General features: G+C 45.5%; 1 protein-coding gene and 1 long non-coding RNA gene across 3 annotated transcripts; one reads left to right on the top strand and one right to left on the bottom strand.

Annotated features, from left to right (window-relative positions):
* The first annotated feature begins 2438 nt into the window (after nucleotides 1-2438).
* Nucleotides 2439-22350, top strand: IDH1 (isocitrate dehydrogenase (NADP(+)) 1). The gene is made up of 9 exons (XM_083571146.1): nucleotides 2439-2751; nucleotides 8381-8508; nucleotides 12873-13164; nucleotides 13607-13712; nucleotides 16060-16237; nucleotides 17299-17450; nucleotides 19348-19488; nucleotides 20709-20871; nucleotides 21537-22350. The coding sequence occupies exons 2-9, from the start codon at nucleotides 8387-8389 to the stop codon at nucleotides 21628-21630; spliced, it is 1248 nt and encodes a 415-aa protein (XP_083427272.1). The 5' UTR covers nucleotides 2439-2751; nucleotides 8381-8386; the 3' UTR covers nucleotides 21631-22350.
* LOC310743480 lies at nucleotides 17457-19435 on the bottom strand. Of its 2 annotated transcripts, none has more exons than XR_014539045.1 (3): nucleotides 19298-19435; nucleotides 18337-18922; nucleotides 17457-18138 (listed from the first exon to the last, which is right to left on the bottom strand). It is a non-coding gene; the product is annotated as an uncharacterized lncRNA (long non-coding RNA). The 2 variants fall into 2 exon arrangements; XR_014539046.1 differs by having other exon boundaries at nucleotides 17457-18150; nucleotides 18340-18922.
* Nucleotides 22351-22524: the final 174 nt, after the last annotated feature.

Raw genomic sequence — 22524 nt, 5'->3', positions numbered from 1 at the left:
TACCAGCTCCATCTGGTACGCAGGCTGAGACCCTACCTGCCCGCAGACTGTCTTGCCAGAGTGGTGCATGCTCTAGTTATCTCCTGCTTAGACTACTGCAATGCGCTCTATGTGGGGCTACCTTTGAAGGTGACCCGGAAACTACAACTAATCCAGAATGCGGCAGCTAGACTGATGACTGGGAGCGACCACAGAGACCACATTACACCGGTCTTGAAAGACCTACACTGGCTCCCAGTACGTTTCTGAGCACAATTCAAAGTGTTGGTGCTGACCTTTAAATCCCTAAACGGCCTCAGTCCAGTATATCTGAAGGAGCGTCTCCACCCCCATCGTTCTACCCAGACACTGAGGTCCAGCGCCGAGGGCCTTCTGGCGGTTCCCTCGCTGCGAAAAGCCAAGTTACAGGGAACCAGGCAGAGGGCCTTCTCGGTTGTGGCGCCCGCCCTGTGGAACGCCCTCCCACCAGATGTCAAAGAGAAAAATAACTACCAAACTTTCAGAAGACATCTGAAGGCAGCCCTGTTTAGGGAAGCTTTTAATGTTTAATCGGTTACTGCATTTTAGTGTTTTGTTGGAAGCCGCCTAGAGTGGCTGGGGAAATCCAGCCAGATGGGTGGGGTATAAATAAATTATTATTATTATTATTATGTCTACACCCGCTTGGTCATGGCCACGGGACATAAGATGGCAGGATCCCCAAGGACGTGCACTGGGGGGGGGGCACCAGGCCTGTTGGCAGACCCAACTGCGTTACGAGGATTTCTGCAAACGTGTGAAGGCTGGGAACGCCTTGCCGATGACCGCAGTGCCTGGAGACAGAGTGTCAGGTGGTGCATCCATAGCAGTGACCGGAGGAGGAATGACCACAGAGGGAAGAAACGCCCTGTTGCATCTGCAGCAGCACAGCCAGATGCCTTCATCTGCCCCAGCTGCAACAAAACATGTCTCTCCTGTATCGGTCTCTACAGTCCCAGCAGGTGCTACAACCTTCCAGCAGTTTGACTTCACCCCTAAAGGGGCACTCCTTCATTGTATCCAGAGACAGACAAATTTCAACAACATTTGGAGGATAGAAAGCTCACACGTACACACAAGAATGTCCAATGCTGGGGGCGGGGGGGAGAGGATAATCGTATGCCAGGTTAGGACTTTTTGCTTTGACCAAACCAGGAAGGATTATACTGTGGGTGTGGGGAACGATTTCATCCATCTGAAGTCAGAAACGGCATGCCTCAGATTTCAGTGAGATCTGGATCAGAACTGGGAGTTAACCAAGCTGATGCAAATTTCAGTCACTTAAACAAAAAAAACTCTCTACATAAATATATAAGAGACATCCTAAGTAGAGTTGCCACATTATACTCGCAAGTATTCTGACCACTTGAATTGTGTGCCCCTGCGCATGTGCAGAGTTTCTTTTCTTCCATGAATGGGGTGGTTCCTCATTCTCAATGTATGTAAATTAAGAATATTGTTAATTTGAGACAGAAAAGCAGAAAAGAGCCGTGTGTGCGTCAATGTACATATTGAGCAACATGCCATTCTGATCTGATTTTGAACGCCACAAGCTCAGATGCAGCTCTCAGAATTACTTGTGTAATTTTTTGACCTACCCAACTCCCCACAGTGGGACACTGACTGTTTGCCCAGTGACAGCACGTTCGGCTTGGAGCCGAGACATCAAATAACGTCAGTGGACGGCCTTGGATAAGACATTTATTTCGCCTTCAGCTCTCTACCCCATAAAATCATTGTCCAAGCTGTGAGGAAATAGAAGTACCTCCTTCAGTTTTTGACAGGTAAAAAGCAGTGGTACATGATAATCTTCTCAAATATATAAAAAGCTAGTTTTGCACACATCCTTTACACTCCAACCGCCAGTTTAGTGTGACCATCAGAGAAGAATCTTGATTTTCATATACTAGAGTTGCCATGAATTCTTCCATGCAAGGAACTGTAACCATGCTTGTCTCAAGGTGTGGCCTGAAATATCTCGGCTTTCTTGGATTTTCGGAGAAAACAGCAACATCTCTGGCTGTGACAGGTCAGGGCTTGGGCGTTCTTGTTTTTCATTGCCTTGAAAGCCTTTGCCCCCTTCCTACCAGCCAGGTGCCATTCTCTGCCCATATCTAGGCACTGCCCCTTAGATCTCAGGATCCTCACATTCAGATTGTTCCCAACTTGGGGACCGCAGTGCCACCGCGCAGCCTGGTGCCCAGGATCAGATTGGCGGTTGCGCTGCGCGCCTGGGCGCTCAGAGATGCGTTATATTTTGCAAAATATATAAGCCTTCCTTCTCCCAGATTCCCAGCAGCGAGAGGTTCTCGTTCTTGGGGATCGTCAACTTCCTCCTCTTCCCTGCTCTGCATTTTTGCTTCCTTGCCCTCCCCATTGGCAGATCGCCCCCCGAGGCCGCCCTTCCCTTTCTCTGGGCGCGTTTCCTTGCAAGCTGCGTGGGAAGCGCGCATTGGCGAGGCGGGATCCTCCCTTCTCCTCTCAATGGGGGAATGCGGCGGCACAGGCGGGACTAAGGCGACGGAGGGCCGCCGAGGGAGGAGGCGTGGCCCCAGCAGCCCTTCTTTTAAAATCAGCCACGGGCATCAGCTTGCAAGCGCCCTGGGAAACGGCAGCAGCGAGCAGTGGTTGCGGAGGGGACGCCGGCGCAGAGCTCAGCGGTGAAATCTGCATTGACTTCGACTCCAAGACCACCGGAGAACTTCAGTGACTTGCATCTAAGCCGAGAGAGAGGTGAGTCTGCTGGATCCCAACTTCTTTTGTCTGCGGGTCTTCTCTCTCTCTCTTCATTGGCATGCACTATGGGGTGGGTCTTCATTTTCTGTTGCAAACCACCCTGCAACTAAAACTAGACAGACAGAAATGCCACACACGCCCATAGATGCGTAGCGTCTTCCTTCACCGCATCTTTCTTTTTTATCTCTTTGCCCGCGCTTCACTGCCAAACAAATTGGAGACATCAAAATGACAGGGAAGGCCGTTGACACCCCCTTGTTACGAAGCTGGGCTTGCATCTGATCGATTGGGGATCGGTTCCTTTATAGCATGCTGTAGTAACGTACACAGTGTCTTGTCCCTGCAGATGTATGGCTAAAAGATCGGCTCCCCCACCTCTTTTCAGTTCAGTCCAGGTTTTCTGCATAGGGTGGTGCCCTGCATGGTGTTAGTATGGCAGCAGAAGAACCAGTGGGTGGTTCATTATTCCAGATTAATTGACCCCAATGGCACAACTTTAGATTGCATGCCTGTGTTCCCATCAAGTCAATGAAATCCCGGTACTAATCTATTGGACAGCTAAATTACACAATCTGAACACGGAGGATCCTAGTTCTATGTTAGCATTTCAGCAGCCTTCTGTCTGAACTGTGCCCTTGACAGAGTTGGTGTTCCAAACAGTCTGCTTGACTATAATGTGTTTAAGATCTTGCCAAGGCACCCAGGCGCCTCTTCCAATTGAAAATGCCTTTTGCTTAGCAATGCAATGTTTGTTTCTTCTTCTTTTTACATAATCGGTTATATTTATCTGCGATACCTTATCTGTATCTTAAGCCAGTTTTGCACAATCTCCACTTTCAAACTGCTCTTCCACTTAAAGGAAGTGTAGCACAGAAAGTAGGGCGCGTACTGTTTTGAAATGGGGATTAGATTTGCTTATTACTTTTTTTATATATGTTGGAAGCTGCCCGCGGGGGTGGGCAACCCAGTCAGATGGGTGGGGTACAAATAATAATAGCATTTCTGCTGTATGATTTTTGCAGTGCTGCACAATGCACTGCAAATGCATTCTTTTACAATTTAAATGTTTCATTCCAGTTTTCATAATCGTATGTAATCTGTCAGTTATAGTGAGTAAAACAAAAACAAAAAGTAAGTAGAAATTGAAAACGCCACATGGCAAACAGTGTAAGACTGCAAGCATTATTTATATTTATATCCTGCCTTTCCTCCAGTTAACTCAGTGACAATCACTCCAAGTGAGCTTCATGACAGAGCAGGGATTTGGGGTCTCAAATTTCAGTGGCTGCCTGTGCAATGCCAAAATTCAGCACCTGCCTCTTGCTTTCCAGTCTACATCATAGTTGCGGTACCCTCAAGGCTCTGCACCCAGTGCAGCTGAGCCAGTCATGCTCCCCTAAATCCACCTCTGATTTCCAGCTGGGCCTCCCAATGCAAATCCCAAGACATAAACCTGTGGCCCTCCAGATGTTGTTGGACTACAACTCCCATCATCCCTGGCTATTGCTCTTCCTGACTGTGGCTGATGGGTGTTGAGGTTCAAGAATATCTGGAGACACCCCAGGTTCCTTATCTTTGCACTATGCTGGATTTGTTGTTTAGTCGTTTAGTCGTGTCCAACTCTTTGTGACCCCATGGACCAGAGCACGTCAGGCACTCCTATATTCCACTGCCTCCTGCAGTTTGGTCAAACTCATGTTGATAGCTTTGAGAACACTGTCCAACCACCTCGTCCTCTGTCGTCCCCTTCTTGTGCTGGATAGGTAAAGGTAAAGGGACCCCTGACCATTAGGTCCAGTCGTGACCAACTCTGGGGTTGTGGTGCTCATCCCGCTTTATTGGCCGAGGGAGCCGGCGTACAGCTTCCGGGTCATGTGGCCAGCATGACTAAGCCGCTTCTGGCGAACCAGAGTAGCTCACGGAAACACCGTTTACCTTCCCGCCGGAGCGGTACCTGTTTATCTACTTGCACTTTGAGGTGCTTTCGAACTGCTAGGTTGGCAGGAGCAGGGACCGAGCAATGGGAGCTCACCCCGTCACGGGGATTTGAACCGCCGACCTTCTGTTCAGCAAGTCCTAGGCTCTGTGGTTTAACCCACAGCGCCACCCGCGTCCCTTCAGTGCTGGATAGAGTATGTTTATTTCTGAACTCGAGACTTCTTTCCAAATGTGTTCCTTGCACCCAGGTATTAGTTGGGCCCAGTATTATTTTATAGTAAGACTCACCTACTGAGGTCATGTTCATACAGATGTTTAATCTGCAATCCGAAAGACCTCCCTTTAAATTATGAGTACTGATGTCAATACTTCCCTTAAAGCCCTCCTTTTTCCATTGCTGCGCACGCACACATTCCAGGGTGTGTGAACAATCTGGGAGAAAGGTATGCTATTCCTAAACTAGCAAAATGCTTGGAATTATGGTGCCTGAGGAGGTGTGTTGCTGGGATTCCTGGCAAGGCAGAATTGTAGTATTATTGGCTGTCTTGTCAGTATGTTTTTTTAATTATGTTTTTATCATTGATGTTCCGTAATGTGGGATCTTCTGAAAAAGCGCAGTAAATAAATAGATGATGATGATGGACAGTGTTGATGATGATGGTAATAATAATAATAATAGTACACTTTTTGTGCAGAGGTCACATGCTTGCAGGAGTCTCCACCTGTATCAGCCTGCCCCACACATTAAGATCTTTTCCCAATGCCCCACACTAACTATCGCTTCTATCAGAGGTGAAGTTTGCCATAAGGGTCTGGCTCGCACATAATGCTAAACCAGGGGTGGGGAACTCTGGTTCTGGGGGCAAAGGTGGCCCTCTAAGCCTATGTATCTGCCCTTGGACTCTTCCCAGGCCACACCTGCTTTGCACCCTCCTTGGGGGTGCTTTTGCCTGGCTAGAATATATCCTCAAATTCTGTTAATGCTTCTTGCTTACTCGCATGGAGTGTAGAGAGGGACGTGTGATTGTGAAGGATTTAGCCTACCGTACAAAGGTAAGAGTCGAATTTGTTCCCAGCCCCATCGGTTTCCTACCATAATGGCAGCGGTTTACTCGGCAGTAATCGGTCACTGTGATCAGTGGTTTAGCTGTGCTGTGCTGTATAATGAATTGTTGCATAACTCTGTGTGTGCAACACCTGTGATGATGAAAGTAATTCAATGAAACATTGTGAAATGTAATTGTGAATGAATAATCCTGGTCGTACAAGCAGGAAACTTCTCCAGGGTGCCTTCATTTTATACCGTTAGGCACCAGGAAAAAACGTTCCTTTTTAACCAGGCCTTTGGTTAATTTGATTGACATCCTACGCCCTTTTAAAATGTGGTTGTTGTGGGGGGGTGTTACTGGGTTGTGGTTTTTATTTTTATTTTGTAGTTTTATATTTTGATTTTATTCTGTGAACTGCCCTGAGACCTCTGGTTATAGGGTGGTATATAAATTCAATTAATAATAATTACAATAAAGAACACTTGCATGCACACTGAGTGAATGGTAACTTATAAAAACGTGCAGCCTAAAGCTCTGTTTTTATATTATTTATATTTTATTTCATAAAATTTGTACACTGCTTGATTGTAAAACAAAATCCTCAAGGGGTTTACAAAACATAAAACAGTAAAATCATACAAAAAAATTACAAACCTACTATAAGACATACTAAAGTTAAAATGCTAAACAGATTAAAATTACCTCAGCTTTCTAAGCATCTGGGTAAAGGTAAAGGGACCCCTGACCATTAGGTCCAGTCGTGACCAACTCTGGGGTTGCGGCGCTCATCTCGCTTTATTGGCCGAGGGAGCCGGCTTACAGCTTCTGGGTCATGTGGCCAGCAGGACTAAGCCGCTTCAGGCGAACCAGAGCAGCGCACGGAAACGCCGTTTACCTTCCCGCTGGAGCAGTACCTATTTATCTACTTGCACTTTGATGTGCTTTCAAACTGCTAGGTTGGCAGGAGCAGGGACTGAGCAACGGGAGCTCACCCCGCTGCGGGGATTCGAACCGCCAACCTTCTGATCGGCAAGTCATAGGCTCTATGGTTTAACCCACAGTGCCACCCGCGTCCGAAAGCATCTGGGTAAGCTGGCCTAAACAGGAATATTTTTAGCAGGCTCCAGAAAGGGTACAGTGAAGGTGCCTGCTTGATCTCAAGAGGCAGGGCGTTCCAAAGTTCAGGCACTGCCACACTAAACAACTGAGGTCTTACAAATCCGGAATGGTATCATGTGACACCTGTAATGGTGCCAATTCCGCCGATCAAAGCGTTTGAGTGGGCACATGTAGAGCAAGGCAATTTTGTAGGTAAAGGTAATTTTTTTGCATTAAACAAAAGCATAGGATAAATGGGAAATATTTTAAAGCAAAAATGGCCAAGTCATTGCTCTTTCATAACCAGTAAATACCCGTGGGGATTATAAGTAAGCCATGGATTGTTTTAGAACAGTGCTTTTGTTTACAGGGATCAAGGGCCAAGTAGAAGCTGCAATTTTTCCTCATATTTACCGTACTTGAATGCCTGGCTCTCTCGCTTTCAGAAAAGTAACTTCCTCTTACCAATCAAAGGTGTGCAGGGGAAGAAGAAGAAAAATCTGTGCTTTGCCACTGCAGTCTCCCAAGCAACATACAATTTTGCAAAGAGATCACATTCGGCCAGTTCGTTTCAGCAGGCCTCTTAACTCGCGGGGGTCATTCGCTTGCATGAAGAGATCCTGTTTGTGCTCCCGTGTCACACATGGCAACTTCTGCTATCTAAAAGGCATATCTTGGAGCCTTAGGCTGCGTGCGCAGGCATCAAAGCGGCCAAGATCTGTGAGCTCTCATATAAGGCACCTTGCAAATCTTAGGCACTATATGATTATTTAAACCGAGACGTTTCAAGCCACTGTGACTTAGATGGCATGGCTTCGAAGGAAGCTTGCCAAAACCTGCCGTGGCCCGTCCACAATTCCAGGAGACACGGGACTGGAAACCCCATAGAATATGCAGACTTTGTGCTCTTGTCTAGTGTGTACCTTTACCAGAGGAAATTCCCTGTGCCTTCATCCCATGCAATTCTAGGAATGTCTGGAGGACAGGAGCCATGTAACCTTGGCATTCCAAAGCAACGCAGCCAATGGGAAACAACTATACTGGTCTGGAAACGTCTAGATTTCCCCCCGCCTGTTGTGGCTGAACTAGTCTGGCCTTGAATACTCCTCTGCCTTCTCCTGGATTGCTGCTGTCCATTCTCCCTTGATGCAAGAGGGGGGGAAAGATGGGTGCTATTTTGGTTGCAGACAGTGGAAATGTCCGATTCAATATTCTCGGGAGTGGTTTATACACACAGGAGAATCCCTTAGCAATGCTCAGAGATAGTCCAGCTATTGCAGCTTATGTAGATCCAAGGGAAAAGTAAACTCCATTCTATGCTCCAAGAAACTACAGAAATTATAAAAAAAAAATCAGAATGGAGCATGAATGTCATTGGTGTGCATAACTTACCTTTCTTGCCCCCAAAATCTGAATCTGGGATCATTCCAGACATGAACATCCCCTTCGTAATGTCTCTGTTGCCAACTAGCAGATCAATTTGATCAACGGATGTCACCATAATCTGTATTTAGTGTTTCTGTTTTTCCCCTCCCCATTAGCTCACAATGTCTAAAAAAATCAATGGCGGATCTGTTGTGGAGATGCAAGGAGACGAAATGACCCGTGTGATCTGGGATCTGATTAAGGAAAAGCTGATCTTTCCCTACGTGGATCTAGATCTCCACAGGTAACTGGATTTCCACAGGTTCTCTGTATTGTGGGGAAATTTCCAGTTTATACGTGTGTGTTTGTCGACTGTTTATCTCTTGTATTTGGGAGAGTCTTGCTTGATATTTTCTTTCTCTCTTGGGGACTGTGTTACTTTTGCTGACCCCAAGATTAATATCCACTCTGAAATGGTGTGCCTTGATTATAAGTAATTGTCTAATAGAGGCAAATTCTGTTAAGTAATTCGTGACTGTGTGTTCACACTTAATGCTGGTTCTCAAATGGGTACCCTTTGCCAGATAGGTGGGATATAAATAATAAAATTATTATTACAGTGGTACCTCGGTTTACGAACTTAATCCGTTCCAGAAGTCCATTCCTAAACCGAAACCGTTCTTAAACTGAGGTGCGCTTTCCCTAATGAGGCCTCCCGCCGCCGGTGCCCTTCCACCGTTCAGATTCCGTTCTTAGACCGAGGTAAAGTTTGCAAACCAGGACACTACTTCCAGTTTTGTGGAGTTTGTAAACTGAATAGTTCGTAAACAGGGCTGTTCTTAAACCGAGGTGCCACTGTATTAAAAGAGTGGGGGATTTTGGCTTGTAAGTTCTTGTAAGTGGCCAGTGCAAACTCGCTTAGAACTAGAGGTTACATGCTTCTGTTGGCCAAACTTCTCTTTAAAACAAAAACCTCGGGGTCCAGGGAAGCTTGAAAATAGGAACCTGACAAGTGTTCCTTGCTCTGTCCTCTGGTCACACAGCCCAGGATTTTTTCATGCACCTACCAGTTTAATAGTTTTCATGCTGGGCCCGTGTCTCTGTGAATTAACTAGGCAAACTGAGTTGCCACTACCGTATTTCCCCCTCTATAAGATGCACTTTTCCCCTCCTAAAAAGTAAGGGGAAATGTGTATGCATCTTATGGAGCGAATGCAGGCTGCGCAGCTATCGCTGAAGCCAGAACAGCAAGAGTACAGTGATCCTTCTTGCTGTGCAGTGATCCTTCTTGCTGTTCTGGCTTCTGGGATAGCCGCGTGAAGCCTCTTCAGGGCAGCGGGGGCGTTCATCCCACTGTGCTGAAGAGGCTTTGCATTGCTTTCTTCAACAACATTTGATTCAGAATATTGTTTTTCTTGTTTTCCTCCTCTAAAAACTAGGTGCGTCTTATGGTTGGGTGTGTCTTATAGAGCAAACAATACGGTACTTTTCTTTTCTTTTCTTGCATTGCTCCTGTGCCAATTGGCACAAAAGCCTGCCACAAGTGGCAGCAGGGTGAGAGGTTTGCAGTTCTTTTCCACGAACGTCTCTGTGCTAAAGAAAGACCCATGTTTTGGTGTTCTGTCTCTCTCCTTTTTTTTTTTTTAATAAATTTTTATTGATTTTCCAACATATAATATAACACAATACAACTAACAACACATAAACAAACAAACATATAAACACGTATAATTTCTTAACCTCTTTTTCTTGAACCTTGTTTCCACGACTTCCCCATACCTCCCTTTTCTGCATCCCTTTTTTAAACTTTCCCAGCAACCCCTGATTTCAGTACTTGTAATTCAGTTTCTAATCTTTTTCCTCTTACCCAATTATTTATCACTGCAATTCTGTTTTACATTACCCATGACATTTTAGCACTCATTAATTTTACAACAGTTCTTAAGATAAACTTTAAATTTCTTCCAATCTTCTTCCACCGTCTCTTTCCCTTGGTCGCGGATTCTGCCAGTCATCTCAGCCAGTCCCATATAGTCTATCACCTTCGTCTGCCACTCTTCCAGCGTGGGTAGTTCTTGCGTCTTCCAATACTTTGCTAAAAGAACTCTTGCTGCTGTTGTAGCATACATAAAGAACGTCCTATCTTTCCTTGTCACCAATTGGCCCACCATGCCCAGGAGAAAGGCCTCTGGTTTCTTATGAAAGGTACACTTAAGTACCTTCTTAATTTCATTATAAGTCATTTCCCAGAAGGCCTTGATCCTTGGGCACGTCCACCAAAGGTGGTAGAAAGTACCTTCAGTTTCATTACATTTCCAACATTTATTATTGGGCGTATGATAGATTTTTGCAAGCTTGACTGGGGTCATGTACCACCTATAAATCATTTTCATAATGTTCTCTCTTAAGGCATTACATGCCGTAAACTTTATACCGGTAGTCCATAACTGTTCCCAGTCAGCAAACATAATGTCATGACCAATGTCTTGTGCCCATTTAATCATAACTGATTTAACCATCTCATCCTGTGTATTCCATTTCAACAGCAAGTTATACATTCTTGACAGATTCTTAGTATTGGGTTCCAACAATTCTGTTTCTAGTTTTGATCTCTCCACCTGGAAGCCAATTTTCCTGTCGGTGTTCTGTCTCTCTCCTGCAGCTTATTAAGGGCATGGGAATTCTACAGTGGAGTCTGGGGAGAGTAGCAATGCAATAGGCAGCTTCAGGTTTCTGTTTGATCTGCTCAGTGAACTAATCCACCCCAACCCCACAGCAGCACTTTCACCCATTTTTCTGCTTCTGAAGAGCTCTGCTGGCTACCAATGTTATGGCTATTCAGAAGAACCCCACCCCCGCTGTCATCACCTGGGCATCACCTGCTAGCAACAAAACTGTAGCCACAATGACTCATCCCCACTTTCTTCAGCCTTTAAACCACATGGGCCTGCGGTGGGCATTTACAGTGTTGAGAAAATAAGTCAACCTGCTATTCCACACATTGTTGTTGGAATTAAACTGCTGCCTTACCAGCACCAAGTGACCTCCCTTTGGCACAAGCTTGGGCAGTGTGCGTGGAGGTCCTGGGCTGCCCAGATGACAAGACCCCCCCCCCTCAGCCTCTCCGATGTGGTCCAAAGGAAAGCAGAGCAATACGTTTAGCACCAGCTTGGCTGCAGGAGCTGCTGGAAGGAGGCACACAAAGTGCCCTCCAATCGTCTTAGGGACTCCGTTCCTGTTTTGTGTAGGGTTTACCTTTTCTTCTCCCAAAGATCTCATAAGAGGAGGAGGAGGAGTTTGGATTTGATATCCCGCCTTTCACTCCCCTTAAGGAGTCTCAAAGCGGCTAACAATCTCCTTTTCCTTCCTCCCTCACAACAAACACTCTGTGAGGTGAGTGAGGCTGAGAGACTTCAGAGAAGTGTGACTGGCCCAATGTCACCCAGCAGCTGCATGTGGAGGAACGGAGACATGAACCCGGTTCACCGGATTATGAGACTGCCGCTCTTAACCACTACACCACAAAGGCAGCAGAGGTTTAGGATCAAAGTTTTCCTTCTCCTCAATGGGCTACATTCCTAAGCTGATGAGCCCCATCTGCTCCTCACTTCCCTCTGCAACAGGCATCTCCAACCTTCGGCCCTCCAGATGTTTTGGGACTACAGTTCCCATCATCCCTGACCACTGGCCCTGTTAGCTGGGGATCATGGGAGTTGTAGGCCAAAACATCTGGAGGTCCGCAGGTTGGGGATGCCTGCTCTACAGCATGTGCGGAAACTGCCTTCCTGACCATTGGACCCACTCTTGCTCTCGTCTGCGCAACCCTCTGGAGCCAGTCTTTGCATGCAGGGCAAGTCCCTAACTCACTAAGGGCTTGAGACCCATCAGCTCCCCTCAGTCAAAGCCGTTCCCGGGTGTGGCTGCTGTCACATGCTGACAGCTTCTAGGAGCCACAGTGCAGAACTGAGTGCAGGTTGGGGGCCAAAGGTGGACAAACTACCCCGGAAGGAGCACCATGTGTCCCCCACCAGATGTACTACCCCACCACACAATGCCAGAGCTATTGGCAAGAGTACCATGGAGAAAAGTACAGCAAAATCTTTTCAGCGCATCCACCAGTTGTACATTAAACCGTTGAGTCGTTAACCTTTCCCCTACTTCTCTTGCACTTTGCTTTTTGTTCCGGATACCTGCCTAACCAGATGTACTGCTTTGCTTGTGCTGACACTGCCAAAGCAGAATAGCTATCTGATAGCATGGCTGTACAATCCCACACATCTGAGTCCAGACGCATTTTCATTCATTTGTTTTTATTGGAAGGAGAGCATCACCTTTGCTGTCCGAGCGGCTTTTGCTCATTCCTCCAAGTGCTAACTTCATGAAATTATCCACTTGTATATGAAGTAGCTCCTTCTTTCATGGGGACTCCCATCAGCCTCAGCAAGCAATTGCAGGGATGATGGGAGTTGTGGTTCAGCAACATCTGGAGGGCCAGCAGTTCTCCACACCTGCAGAAGATGGTCATTTTACTCGGTTTGTGCCATTTCCTATCTCTTTTCTTTTTGAGCATGTTTTCCACCCTGAACTACGATGCGCATGTTTAGTAAGGCCTTGGATGGGTCTGTAAGGCACTTAACAAATGACTGTGTTTTGGGGACTTGCTTGCAGCTATGATCTGGGCATAGAGAACCGCGATGCAACCGATGACAAGGTCACCGTGGAAGCTGCCGAAGCTATCAAGAAATACAACGTAGGAATCAAGTGCGCTACTATCACTCCGGATGAGAAAAGGGTAGAGGAATTCAAGCTGAAGCAGATGTGGAAATCGCCAAATGGAACGATCCGAAACATTCTTGGGGGCACAGTCTTCAGGGAAGCCATTATCTGCAAAAACATCCCCCGACTAGTATCTGGCTGGGTAAAGCCCATCATCATTGGCCGTCATGCTTTTGGAGACCAAGTGAGTCCTTCACGCAGCGTTTGGCATTTATGGCTTTTACTGTTGAGCGCACCCTCTCAAACATCAGAGATTTTGTATGGTTGGGGAATGCATGCAAGAGAGAGCAAAATGCAGCTGCAGGGCCATCGATGAATCATCACAAAGCATGTCTCTTACAGATTTTTGAACTGAACTGCAATTCTTGTTAATGATTAAAATAGATTGAGCTGTGTTGAAATCTACAAGCTACAGCTGTGGCTGTTTGCCTTGGTCTGGAAATCATTTAAAGGAAGTACTATTTTCCCCTTCTTTCTTCCCTGCAAAGGGAGAATAATAGAAACTTACATGACACTTATATACCATGACACTTACATGGTATATAATTCTGGTAAGGAGGGGGTACTGGCCAGTTGCATGTTGCTCATCCCTTACCTAAGCGGCCATTTTGTTTCTTCTTCTGCAGTACAGAGCCACAGACTTTGTCGTTTCTGGCCCTGGAAAGGTAGAGATGACCTACACACCGAAGGATGGAGGCAAACCCATAACTTATTTGGTCCATAACTTTGAAAGTAAGTGTTGGATTATATAAAGGATATTTGAATGTGGAGAATTGGGGAGGCATGTCAAGTAGAGTTAGGATTGTAGCCTGAATAATGGATTGAGCCAGACCTTCAACCAGGGATCCACAACTGGGGAACCATGGACCAAACCTAGCCCCAGTTGCCCTCCATCCCAAGTTGCCAATGTGGGAGCAGAATGCAGAGGAACTAGTAACTATGGTGATAGTCAACTAAGTGTTCCTCGCTAGACCCACTGAAGTTAATGGACATAACCTAGTCATGTTCATTAACTACAGTGGGTCCACTCTGAGTAACATTTAGTTGAATCACACCCTATATAGCTATAGGCTGGCGATCTTAGTAGTGAGGCAGGGTCTCCCTTCCAAATTCCCCTGCTCATTGTGGTCTTTCCATGATATTAGATCAAGGAGCACATGAAGTATGAAAAACAACAACAGCATTTCTGTTCTGTACATGTTGTTCTGTCACCTGTCACCATTGTTCCTGTTACATACAGGCCTGTTCTTTTCTGCCAGAGGCAAGGGCACAGCCCAGGAACCCAAAGTTGCTTTGGTGTTGCTCAAACAGTTGTGAAACTGGCGTCGGTGGTTGCAAAACTTGTGATTTACGTGTGTTTCAATGTCTTGCTTCATTCTGCGCAAGGCAATAATGTAGTTTGGGGTAATTCTAGCTTTGATGTGTGTAGGTAGGATGAAAGGACTACAAGGGGAGGGATTGATTCTAGCAATCGCAGATGCAGAGTTCTTGAAATGTATGTTTGCGGAAGGATGGGAATTGCTGCCTGGATTGCCCACGAGTCTTGAGAGATTGAATTGGAAGAATGTTGCGGAAGGGATGCAATAAAGCACTTTCCATCTTGGTTCCATGTACATGTTGGAACCAAGAAACTCCTAAGAGTCTAAGAAGAGGCTGAAAGGAATGGAATCTGCACAGGAAAGGAGAGAGCCTGCAGAATGTAGACTTGGCCCAAGTCACTTACCGCCCTCTCATCATGGTTCCATAAATCACTTGGACAATATCTACAGAACACTCTGAATACTCAAAGTGCTTTGCAAATGCATACTATCCATAAGCATTAAATGAGTGTTTGGTGATTGCTGTCTGAAGGCACTGGAGAGGTTTGTGCTCACATGTCCCACAAAGTTACGATCAGGTTCTTTACTACTCTTAAAGGGGGAAAGGAATGCTGCTTCTGCCTTCTTAACTCCTTTAGTGGAACTTGGGAAAGTTGCTAGGCGGCTGTGTTTGCATGGAGAAGCAGTTGATTTCCCAGCCTTCTGTATAAATGAGAGGCTCCATTCATTTAAGCTGTGTACTAGACCTGTATGTTTAGTATATGGTTGTGTTCATTGATGTAGAGATGTAATGATGTAATGAATGCTGCATTGAACTGCACATATGTGCCACGCATCAGGCCGTACAAAAATAATTGGTGGCTGCAGTACAGTCCTTAAACGTTCTGGGAATTTTCCCTGTACGCTTTCTCTCCATTGAGCCATGGCCATGAATGAACAGTTGTAGGCTGTGTGCCAGCTCGCAGACTGTGACAAGCGGAGACTGGGTGGAATCCGTTCAGACACACTGAGGTTTTTGTCCTTCGTCCCCGCCCAGTGTAAATTCATACTTTGCAACTCCTCAGTGGTACTCCAGGCATTAAAAAAGAGAGAGAGAGAAAGAAAGCCTGGGAAATTGCAAAACAATCCTTACAATAACCCTGTTTATTCACTTATTTAATACTTATTTCTGTATGTCAGACTGGGGTGTAATAGAATAGCGACTTGCCTAAGGCCATCCAGTGCTGAGATTTGAACTAAGGCAGCCTTGCTCAAAACCCTCCTTAACCATTAATTACTGTTGCATTACACTGCACGCATCAATGCGTGTTCTAAGCCCCGCAGAATCATTCCAAGGAGGTCAATTGTCGTGTCACAGAGTAATGTTTCATTATCAGTCATTACTTTAGTCGTCTTGCGTTAAAATGTTCAGGTATGAAATTATCACCAGAAGGCATCCCAGTTTCTGAAAAGACCGATTTAGAGTCCTGTTTTAATTTTTTAAATTTTAATGGGAAAAAGGAGTAAAGATTTTTAAAAAACCACTTAAGCGAGTTGAAAATTCATAATATTTATTAAAAATATTTTTATATTCTCCATTTAAAAAGTTGTCAGAGTGGTTTGCTGTTTTCTTAAAATGAAAGTATATAAAAATATTGGGGGGGGGTGTCAGAGAGAGGAGTGGTACGCACTATAAAAATACCATGCTGCTCAAAAGCAGATGTTTCTGTTCTACCTGACTCCTTTTTTTTACTTTCCTCTTTCTCTCTTCTGTGGTATAGACTGTGGAGGTGTGGCTCTGGGAATGTTCAACCTTGACCAGTCCATTGCGGACTTTGCCCACAGTTCTTTCCAGATGGCGCTGTCTAAAGCATGGCCTCTGTACATGAGCACCAAAAACACCATTTTGAAGCGATATGATGGGCGTTTTAAGGACATCTTTCAGGAGATCTATGAGAAGTAATCAATATTTTGTTATATATTCATCTTGCAGGTGTATCGTTGTTTAAAGAACTGTATCGTTTCTTATTAGTCACGGTAGCTGATCTTTGAGTCTTTGGTCAAAAAGGTCTTCCTCAAAATCTCACATTTTTTCTCTTATTTCTTAATGCCACTGGAAGCTGAACCAGTTAGTCATTCGTTTTGCAAAACCTCTTTCTGTTAACTCCTACAGAAACATGAGGTGGAGGAAAGCCATGAACCTGAGTAAATGAAGAACTGATTTTCATATTTCATATGAAAATAAAAATCTGACAAGAGAGACACTGGAGGCCCAGACATAAAATTCAGTCCCCTAAGGTTCATTGGCTGCCTTGCACCCTAGCCCAAGATCCCAAGAACAACCTCATTCTTCCAGGCTGAAACACAGGCAGAGGACTCTAGATCTGCCACTTCTACACTGTGAACAGGAAGCGATGCCTGGGCAGAGCTCTCTCTCTCTCTCTGTTCTGTGGACCTTGGCTCCTTGCCACTACATTGACCACACCAGAAGGAATTGGTAGTCCGCAACTTTGCTGCTGATTGCTCTGTAGAAGAAGATGAGGGATTGAGGAGCTACAGAATCCTAGTTGCAGGGGTCCTTGCTGACCATTTAGTTCAGTCCCCTGCAGGAAGTTCAGGTAGCATCCCCAGCTTTAAGTAAAGACCACCAGCAAAGGGCAGCCCACCAACTCCCATCAGCCCCAGAAAGCATGGCCAGTGGCCAAGGATCATGGAAGCTTGTAGCTCATCTGGAGGAGCAAAGGTTCCCCACACCATCTTTTAAGTACTTGGATCCATTATTGGACTTCCCTTATCTTCATGAAGCTTCTCATATTCTGACTAAAATCTGCCCTCATGTAAAGCAAGCCAGAAACATCATAAGGTTCCATTAGCATGGAAACTCAGGCAGGTTTCCTCCCCTTCCCCACCACATTCCCACAATCCTTTACGCAAGGTGTAAGCTGCTTTCCCTTCTCTCATGGGTTTTATATACTGGACCTGCAATTTTCACCGTGATTCTACTTTCCTTTTCCTCCCAGGGAGTACAAGTCACAGTTTGAGGCCAAAAAGATATGGTATGAGCATCGGCTGATTGATGACATGGTGGCCCAAGCGCTAAAATCCGAGGGAGGATTTATCTGGGCCTGCAAGAACTATGATGGGGATGTGCAGTCTGACTCGGTTGCCCAAGGTATGATCCACCCCTCTCTTGTAGCACTTCTGCAGGGTGCCATTTTGATCGCTTGAGATTAAATTCTTTATCTTTGGCAAGACGTGGGTTGGCTGTGTGTGTGAGGAATGACTTAATGATTGTTGGGACATCAGAATAGCCCTGTTGGAGCAGGCCAAGGGGCGTCCTGGCTCAGCATTTTGTCTCCAACAGTGGGCAGTTAGATGCTTCTGAAAAACCTACAAAGACTACAGTTCCTGGTGGCAAAATGTGCAACCTTTCACATGGCACCAGATTTGTCTCAGAAGGGGAAAGCAACTAAATTCCCTGTGGTATACAAAACAAGGTTGTTCCCTTGTACAGATGATGGTACCCACTCAGCTATGTAACAATATTTCATTCCAACAAACCTTTCTACATCAAACATGAATGTGTACAATGGATCGGCCAGCAGGGAGTTGCAAATTATTGTACATCATGTTGATATAAGGAACACCTATTTCCGATAAATATTCCTGTATCAGCAATACATGGTTTCCGAGAATGGCAAGGGGCCACCAGAAAGGAGACATGTTCTCTGCCTTTCATCAGTGGCTCAAAGCAAGTTTTGCGGTTTCTTTGCACTGGTAGCAGTCATAACGTTTTATGGCTATGTTGCTCTTACCCAGGTATTGTGTGTGGCCTGTAACAGCAAGGGAAATGTATGCTGCTTTCTTGAGTACTGGGAAGCAACAGTGGCGTAGCGTGGGGGGTGCAGGGGGGGCGGGCCGCACCGGGCGCAACATCTGGGGTTAGGGCAAATCCATGGGTTAGGGGGCGCAAATCCACGGGTTAGGGGGCGCAAATCCACGGGTTAGGGGGCGCAAATTACTTGCCTTGCCCCGGGTGCTGACAACCCACGCTACACCACTGGGAAGCAAAACTGGTCTTGCCACACTTACGTGCTTGGGAGGCAGGAAACTTTCTGAAGGAATGGAGATGATAGGGCTGAGAGGAAGAGTTAGCAGCAAATTCTAATTGTTAAGGAGCTAGCCTTGCTTGAAAGACAAGTGGTGGGTGTTCGCAATTAGCCTTAAGGTGAATTGTCATAAAATTACTATGTAGCCTAATGGCAGACGCGATGCTGTTGGCCCTGACAATTGTCCCACATGGCTCAGCAATTTACAGGACTCCTAAGGGCAGTGGCTTCTGCATAGCATTTGATCACATGCCTTTAGGCCACCATGATCCTGTAGTCAGAATTTTATTGCCTTCTTCAATTTCACCAGTGGAAAACACTTTGTGAATTCCAGGCAAATGCAAGTCAAGTCCACCTAAGCATATACTTAACTCACTTTCCTTAATTGTTGTCTTGTTATTTCCTCACATTTGTCCTTCATTTCTGACAGAATTGGAAACCACTTGCATATTTTCTTCCAAATTACTAGATTGAAAATTACCTTCTGTATGTATGAAGGCTGTTGAGACATACCAGGTTGATTTATTTGCCCCGCCTGGTAAGGTAAAGGTAAAGGTACCCCTGCCCGTACGGGCCAGTCATGTCCGACTCTAGGGTTATGCGCCCATCTCACTTAAGAGGCCGGGGGCCAGCGCTGTCCAGAGACACTTCGGGGTCACGTGGCCAGCGTGACAAAGCTGCTCTGGTGATCCAGCACCAGCGCAGCACATGGAAACGCAGTTTACCTTCCCGCTATAAAGCGGTACCTATTTATCTACTTGCACTTAAGGGTGCTTTCGAACTGCTAGGTGGGCAGGAGCTGGGACCGAAAGACGGGAGCTCACCCCGCCGCTGGGATTCGAACCGCCGACCATGCGATCGGCAAGCCCTAGGCGCTGAGGTTTTACCCACAGCACCACCCGCGTCCCGCCTGGTACGCCATGCAAAAAACTGAAGTTCTCAGTTTATTCTCGTGCCCAGGTTATGGCTCCTTGGGGATGATGACTAGTGTCCTGATATGCCCAGATGGCAAAACTGTTGAAGCTGAAGCTGCTCACGGCACAGTCACCCGTCATTATCGCTTGTACCAGAAAGGTCAAGAAACCTCTACTAACCCGATTGGTAAGTTTGCCACCAGCTGTCTTGGCTACACCTAGAAAATGTGCATGAAGCAAGTTTTGCCACAGCTTATTCCCAAGAATAGAAGTCTGGTTTAGTTCTTGTGCTTATTTTGCTAAGCTGTATCTACTGGTATGGAATATTATGGCTGTAGGAACAGCGGGTTCTGTCTCCTGCAGCACCATTTCAGGGTCCCTTCACTGCAAGGATTACTGCTAGTGCAAAGAAAGTCCCTCCTCCCTCTCCTCCCACCTGTGCCCCCCCCCATCTGTTTTGAATCAATTTCTCCAAGCCTCCAGAGCAGATTTCAGAAAAGGCGTGGAGGCAGGATCCTGTTGTGGTAGCAGTTATCCTTGCACGGGCAGGACAAGTTAGTGAAATTCTACCCCGTGTACAACATGAAATCTAGTGCTGCTGTTTCACTTGCAGAATGGCTTTTGATCCAGTGGAGGCATCTTCCTGTGCTGACGTGGAGAACCCCCAGCAGTCTGGGACAAATTTTGGGGGTGAGGTTCAAAAAAGGGACTGGCAAGAATCACCTCCCCTTCTTTTACCCTAGCGGACACCTCTATTAAGAGTCATTCTGCAGGTGGAACAGCAGCAGATAGGAGGGAATGGATTCTGCAGACATGTCAGATAGCAAAATAATCATGTGGGGTGCGTGCGGTGTAGTTTGCACAGCATAGATGAAAATATTGCTGTGTGTGGAATTCAAAATGAATAAAGGCAGAAACCCAAACTGTTTCCAGGATTCACGTAGTCTGTCATTCCGCATTTATAATACAGTAATGGTTCCATAGCGTCTCAGGAAACGCGTGTGCCAGGTGAGAGGTGCAAGAAGAAATGTGTGGCAGGAAAGCATTTAACTTCTACTACTTGGATGTCTTTGTCGTCATTCTCTTAATGGGAAAACACTGTGAAGCAGAAATTGGAAATCTTGACACCCTTTGAGCAACGAGATTCCCATATGGGGAGATGCAGATGGGTTGCATTATAGCTGTGTGTCTCTTGCTAAGAGACTCCAGAGGAAAACACTTCACAGGGGAAGTTTGGATAATTCAGTCCAAGGAGTGCAACCACCCGTTGAAAACAAAATTAGATTGTTAGGTGCTCATGGTGCAAGAGGGAGTAATGTGGTAATAGAGATGGTCATAATTTCAGAAGTGGAACCATTGGCACAATTCATCTTTTCCCCCCCTCTCTCTCCTTTTGACCTTTCTCAGCGTCCATCTTTGCCTGGACTAGAGGTCTGGCTCACAGAGCAAAGTTGGATAACAACACAGACCTTAAGAACTTTGCTTCTGCCTTGGAGGATGTTTGCATAGAGACCATTGAAGCTGGCTTTATGACAAAAGATCTGGCTGCTTGTATCAAAGGGTTACCCAAGTGAGTAAACTCAGCCCATTAGGAAAACTCGATTTATCTTCTTTTGAAAAGGAATTTTGTTACTACATAAAGCTAGAATTTGTACATTTAAAAAAAACCCTAAACTGCTTGTATGGTGTTCATTGCAGCATAGACCTGAATTGCATCCCAAAGACGGGCAATTACAAGAACTGAAAGCAGAACTACTCGGGTTTCCAGTAAAATATGACTGCAGTGTTTTAAGTCATTCTTTGCCAGGGTCGTAGCAGCTAATCCTTCTTCTGCCAAATTGTGAAAGCTCTTATTCTGCATTTCATGCTAAAGTTGCCACACAGGCCCAAGGTTAGGGAACATGCATCTAAAATACATTCTCATGCCTATAAATGTAGGTTTTTGAGAAAGGAATGACCCCCCACATTTTTTCTCCTTAACCAAAGAAAAGGAAGCCTTGAGATACTAGATTGAGGGGTGGAAAGGAGTGGATCGAGGATTCACCCCACCCAAGAATGAGAAAAAATCAGATGGCATAAAACATTGTCAGAACATTTCTTGTGCGTGTATAGAACAGCCAAACTTTGTGCCATGCTGCTCCTGACTGACACAAACCTGCAAAACTAGCTAATGTTTAAGATCAATTTTAAATCTCATACTACTATAACATTTACGGTTTTCTTTCTTCATCTCAGTGTGACGCGCTCTGACTACTTGAACACATTTGACTTCATGGATAAACTTGCTGAAAACCTAAAGGCAAAGCTCTCTTCCCAGCCAAGACTTTAAGGAGCAGGCCTCAAGAATCGCTCCGGAAAGAAGGTCACCTGCTACATGAATGAATCGCACTGTTGTGTAGTATAGCACTTGGGGGAAAAAATATGTCTACATTGTCAGATTTTGTTTTTTGTAAAAAGGCACACAGGGCAGGCTAGATGCTGCCTCTGTGAATTAAGCTGTTAGCCTTCTTGCCAACCAAAACCTTACTGGGGGTGGAGATGAGCTCTACAGTGAATGATTTAAATAATAAAATAGGTTTTGTTTTCTAGCTAGCTGTTGGGCCCTTACTGGAGTATGTAAAGCACTGCAAGATTTAAAAACCTAGTGAAATTGGACAAAGGCTGCATTCCTAACCTCTGTTGCCTGAGAGTAAGCCCCAATGAGTTCAGTAGGCTTTGCTTCTGAACAGACATGGTTAGAAGTGCACTGTAAAGCCTCACGTTGGCAGGATTGTAAGAGGATTCTACTAATGTTAGAGTTGTGAGTAAAGACTTAAACAAATGCAGTCCTTTTCTTATGTATCGTACCCAAGTTGAAGTGCAGGAATGATTTACTCCTGTGTTTAGGCCAGGTGTATTTTATTTCCTTTCAGATAGGTTAATGGTGCAGTTTCTCAGACTATTTTCAACCATTTGAACATTCTCTTTTATTCTCATTAAACATTGTCCCATCCATGGCTCCTATTCTTTTTATGGGGGATATTTGGCATAAATAAACTACTAATATCCATCCCTATGTGTCATCTTGTTTATGAATTGTAAGGAGACAACTGGTAAACTGTAGTTCAATTTACAAAATAATCCTTGCACTTGGAACAGGTGTAGGATAGCTGGGTAACTTGCAGATCTAGTGCATGGCCTAAGCAGCATTTAAATGGGATCATGTCTTACCTGGAACTCAGCT

The sequence above is a fragment of the Podarcis filfolensis genome (genome assembly GCF_964270895.1).
Source record: "Podarcis filfolensis genome assembly, chromosome: 1".
Classification (NCBI taxonomy): Eukaryota; Metazoa; Chordata; class Lepidosauria; order Squamata; family Lacertidae; genus Podarcis; species Podarcis filfolensis.
Note: the sequence above shows the minus strand (reverse complement) of the source record. Positions and strands in the feature narration are given on the sequence as shown.

Excerpts from the sequence above, each read along its gene's own strand:
- IDH1 (XM_083571146.1), top strand. The coding sequence starts at position 8,387 with ATGTCTAAAAAAATCAATGGCGGATCTGTTGTGGAGATGCAAGGAGAC. Across the intron at positions 8,509-12,872 it reads GTGGATCTAGATCTCCACAG|CTATGATCTGGGCATAGAGA; the intron begins GTAACTGGATTT and ends ACTTGCTTGCAG. Across the intron at positions 17,451-19,347 it reads GTCTGACTCGGTTGCCCAAG|GTTATGGCTCCTTGGGGATG; the intron begins GTATGATCCACC and ends TCTCGTGCCCAG.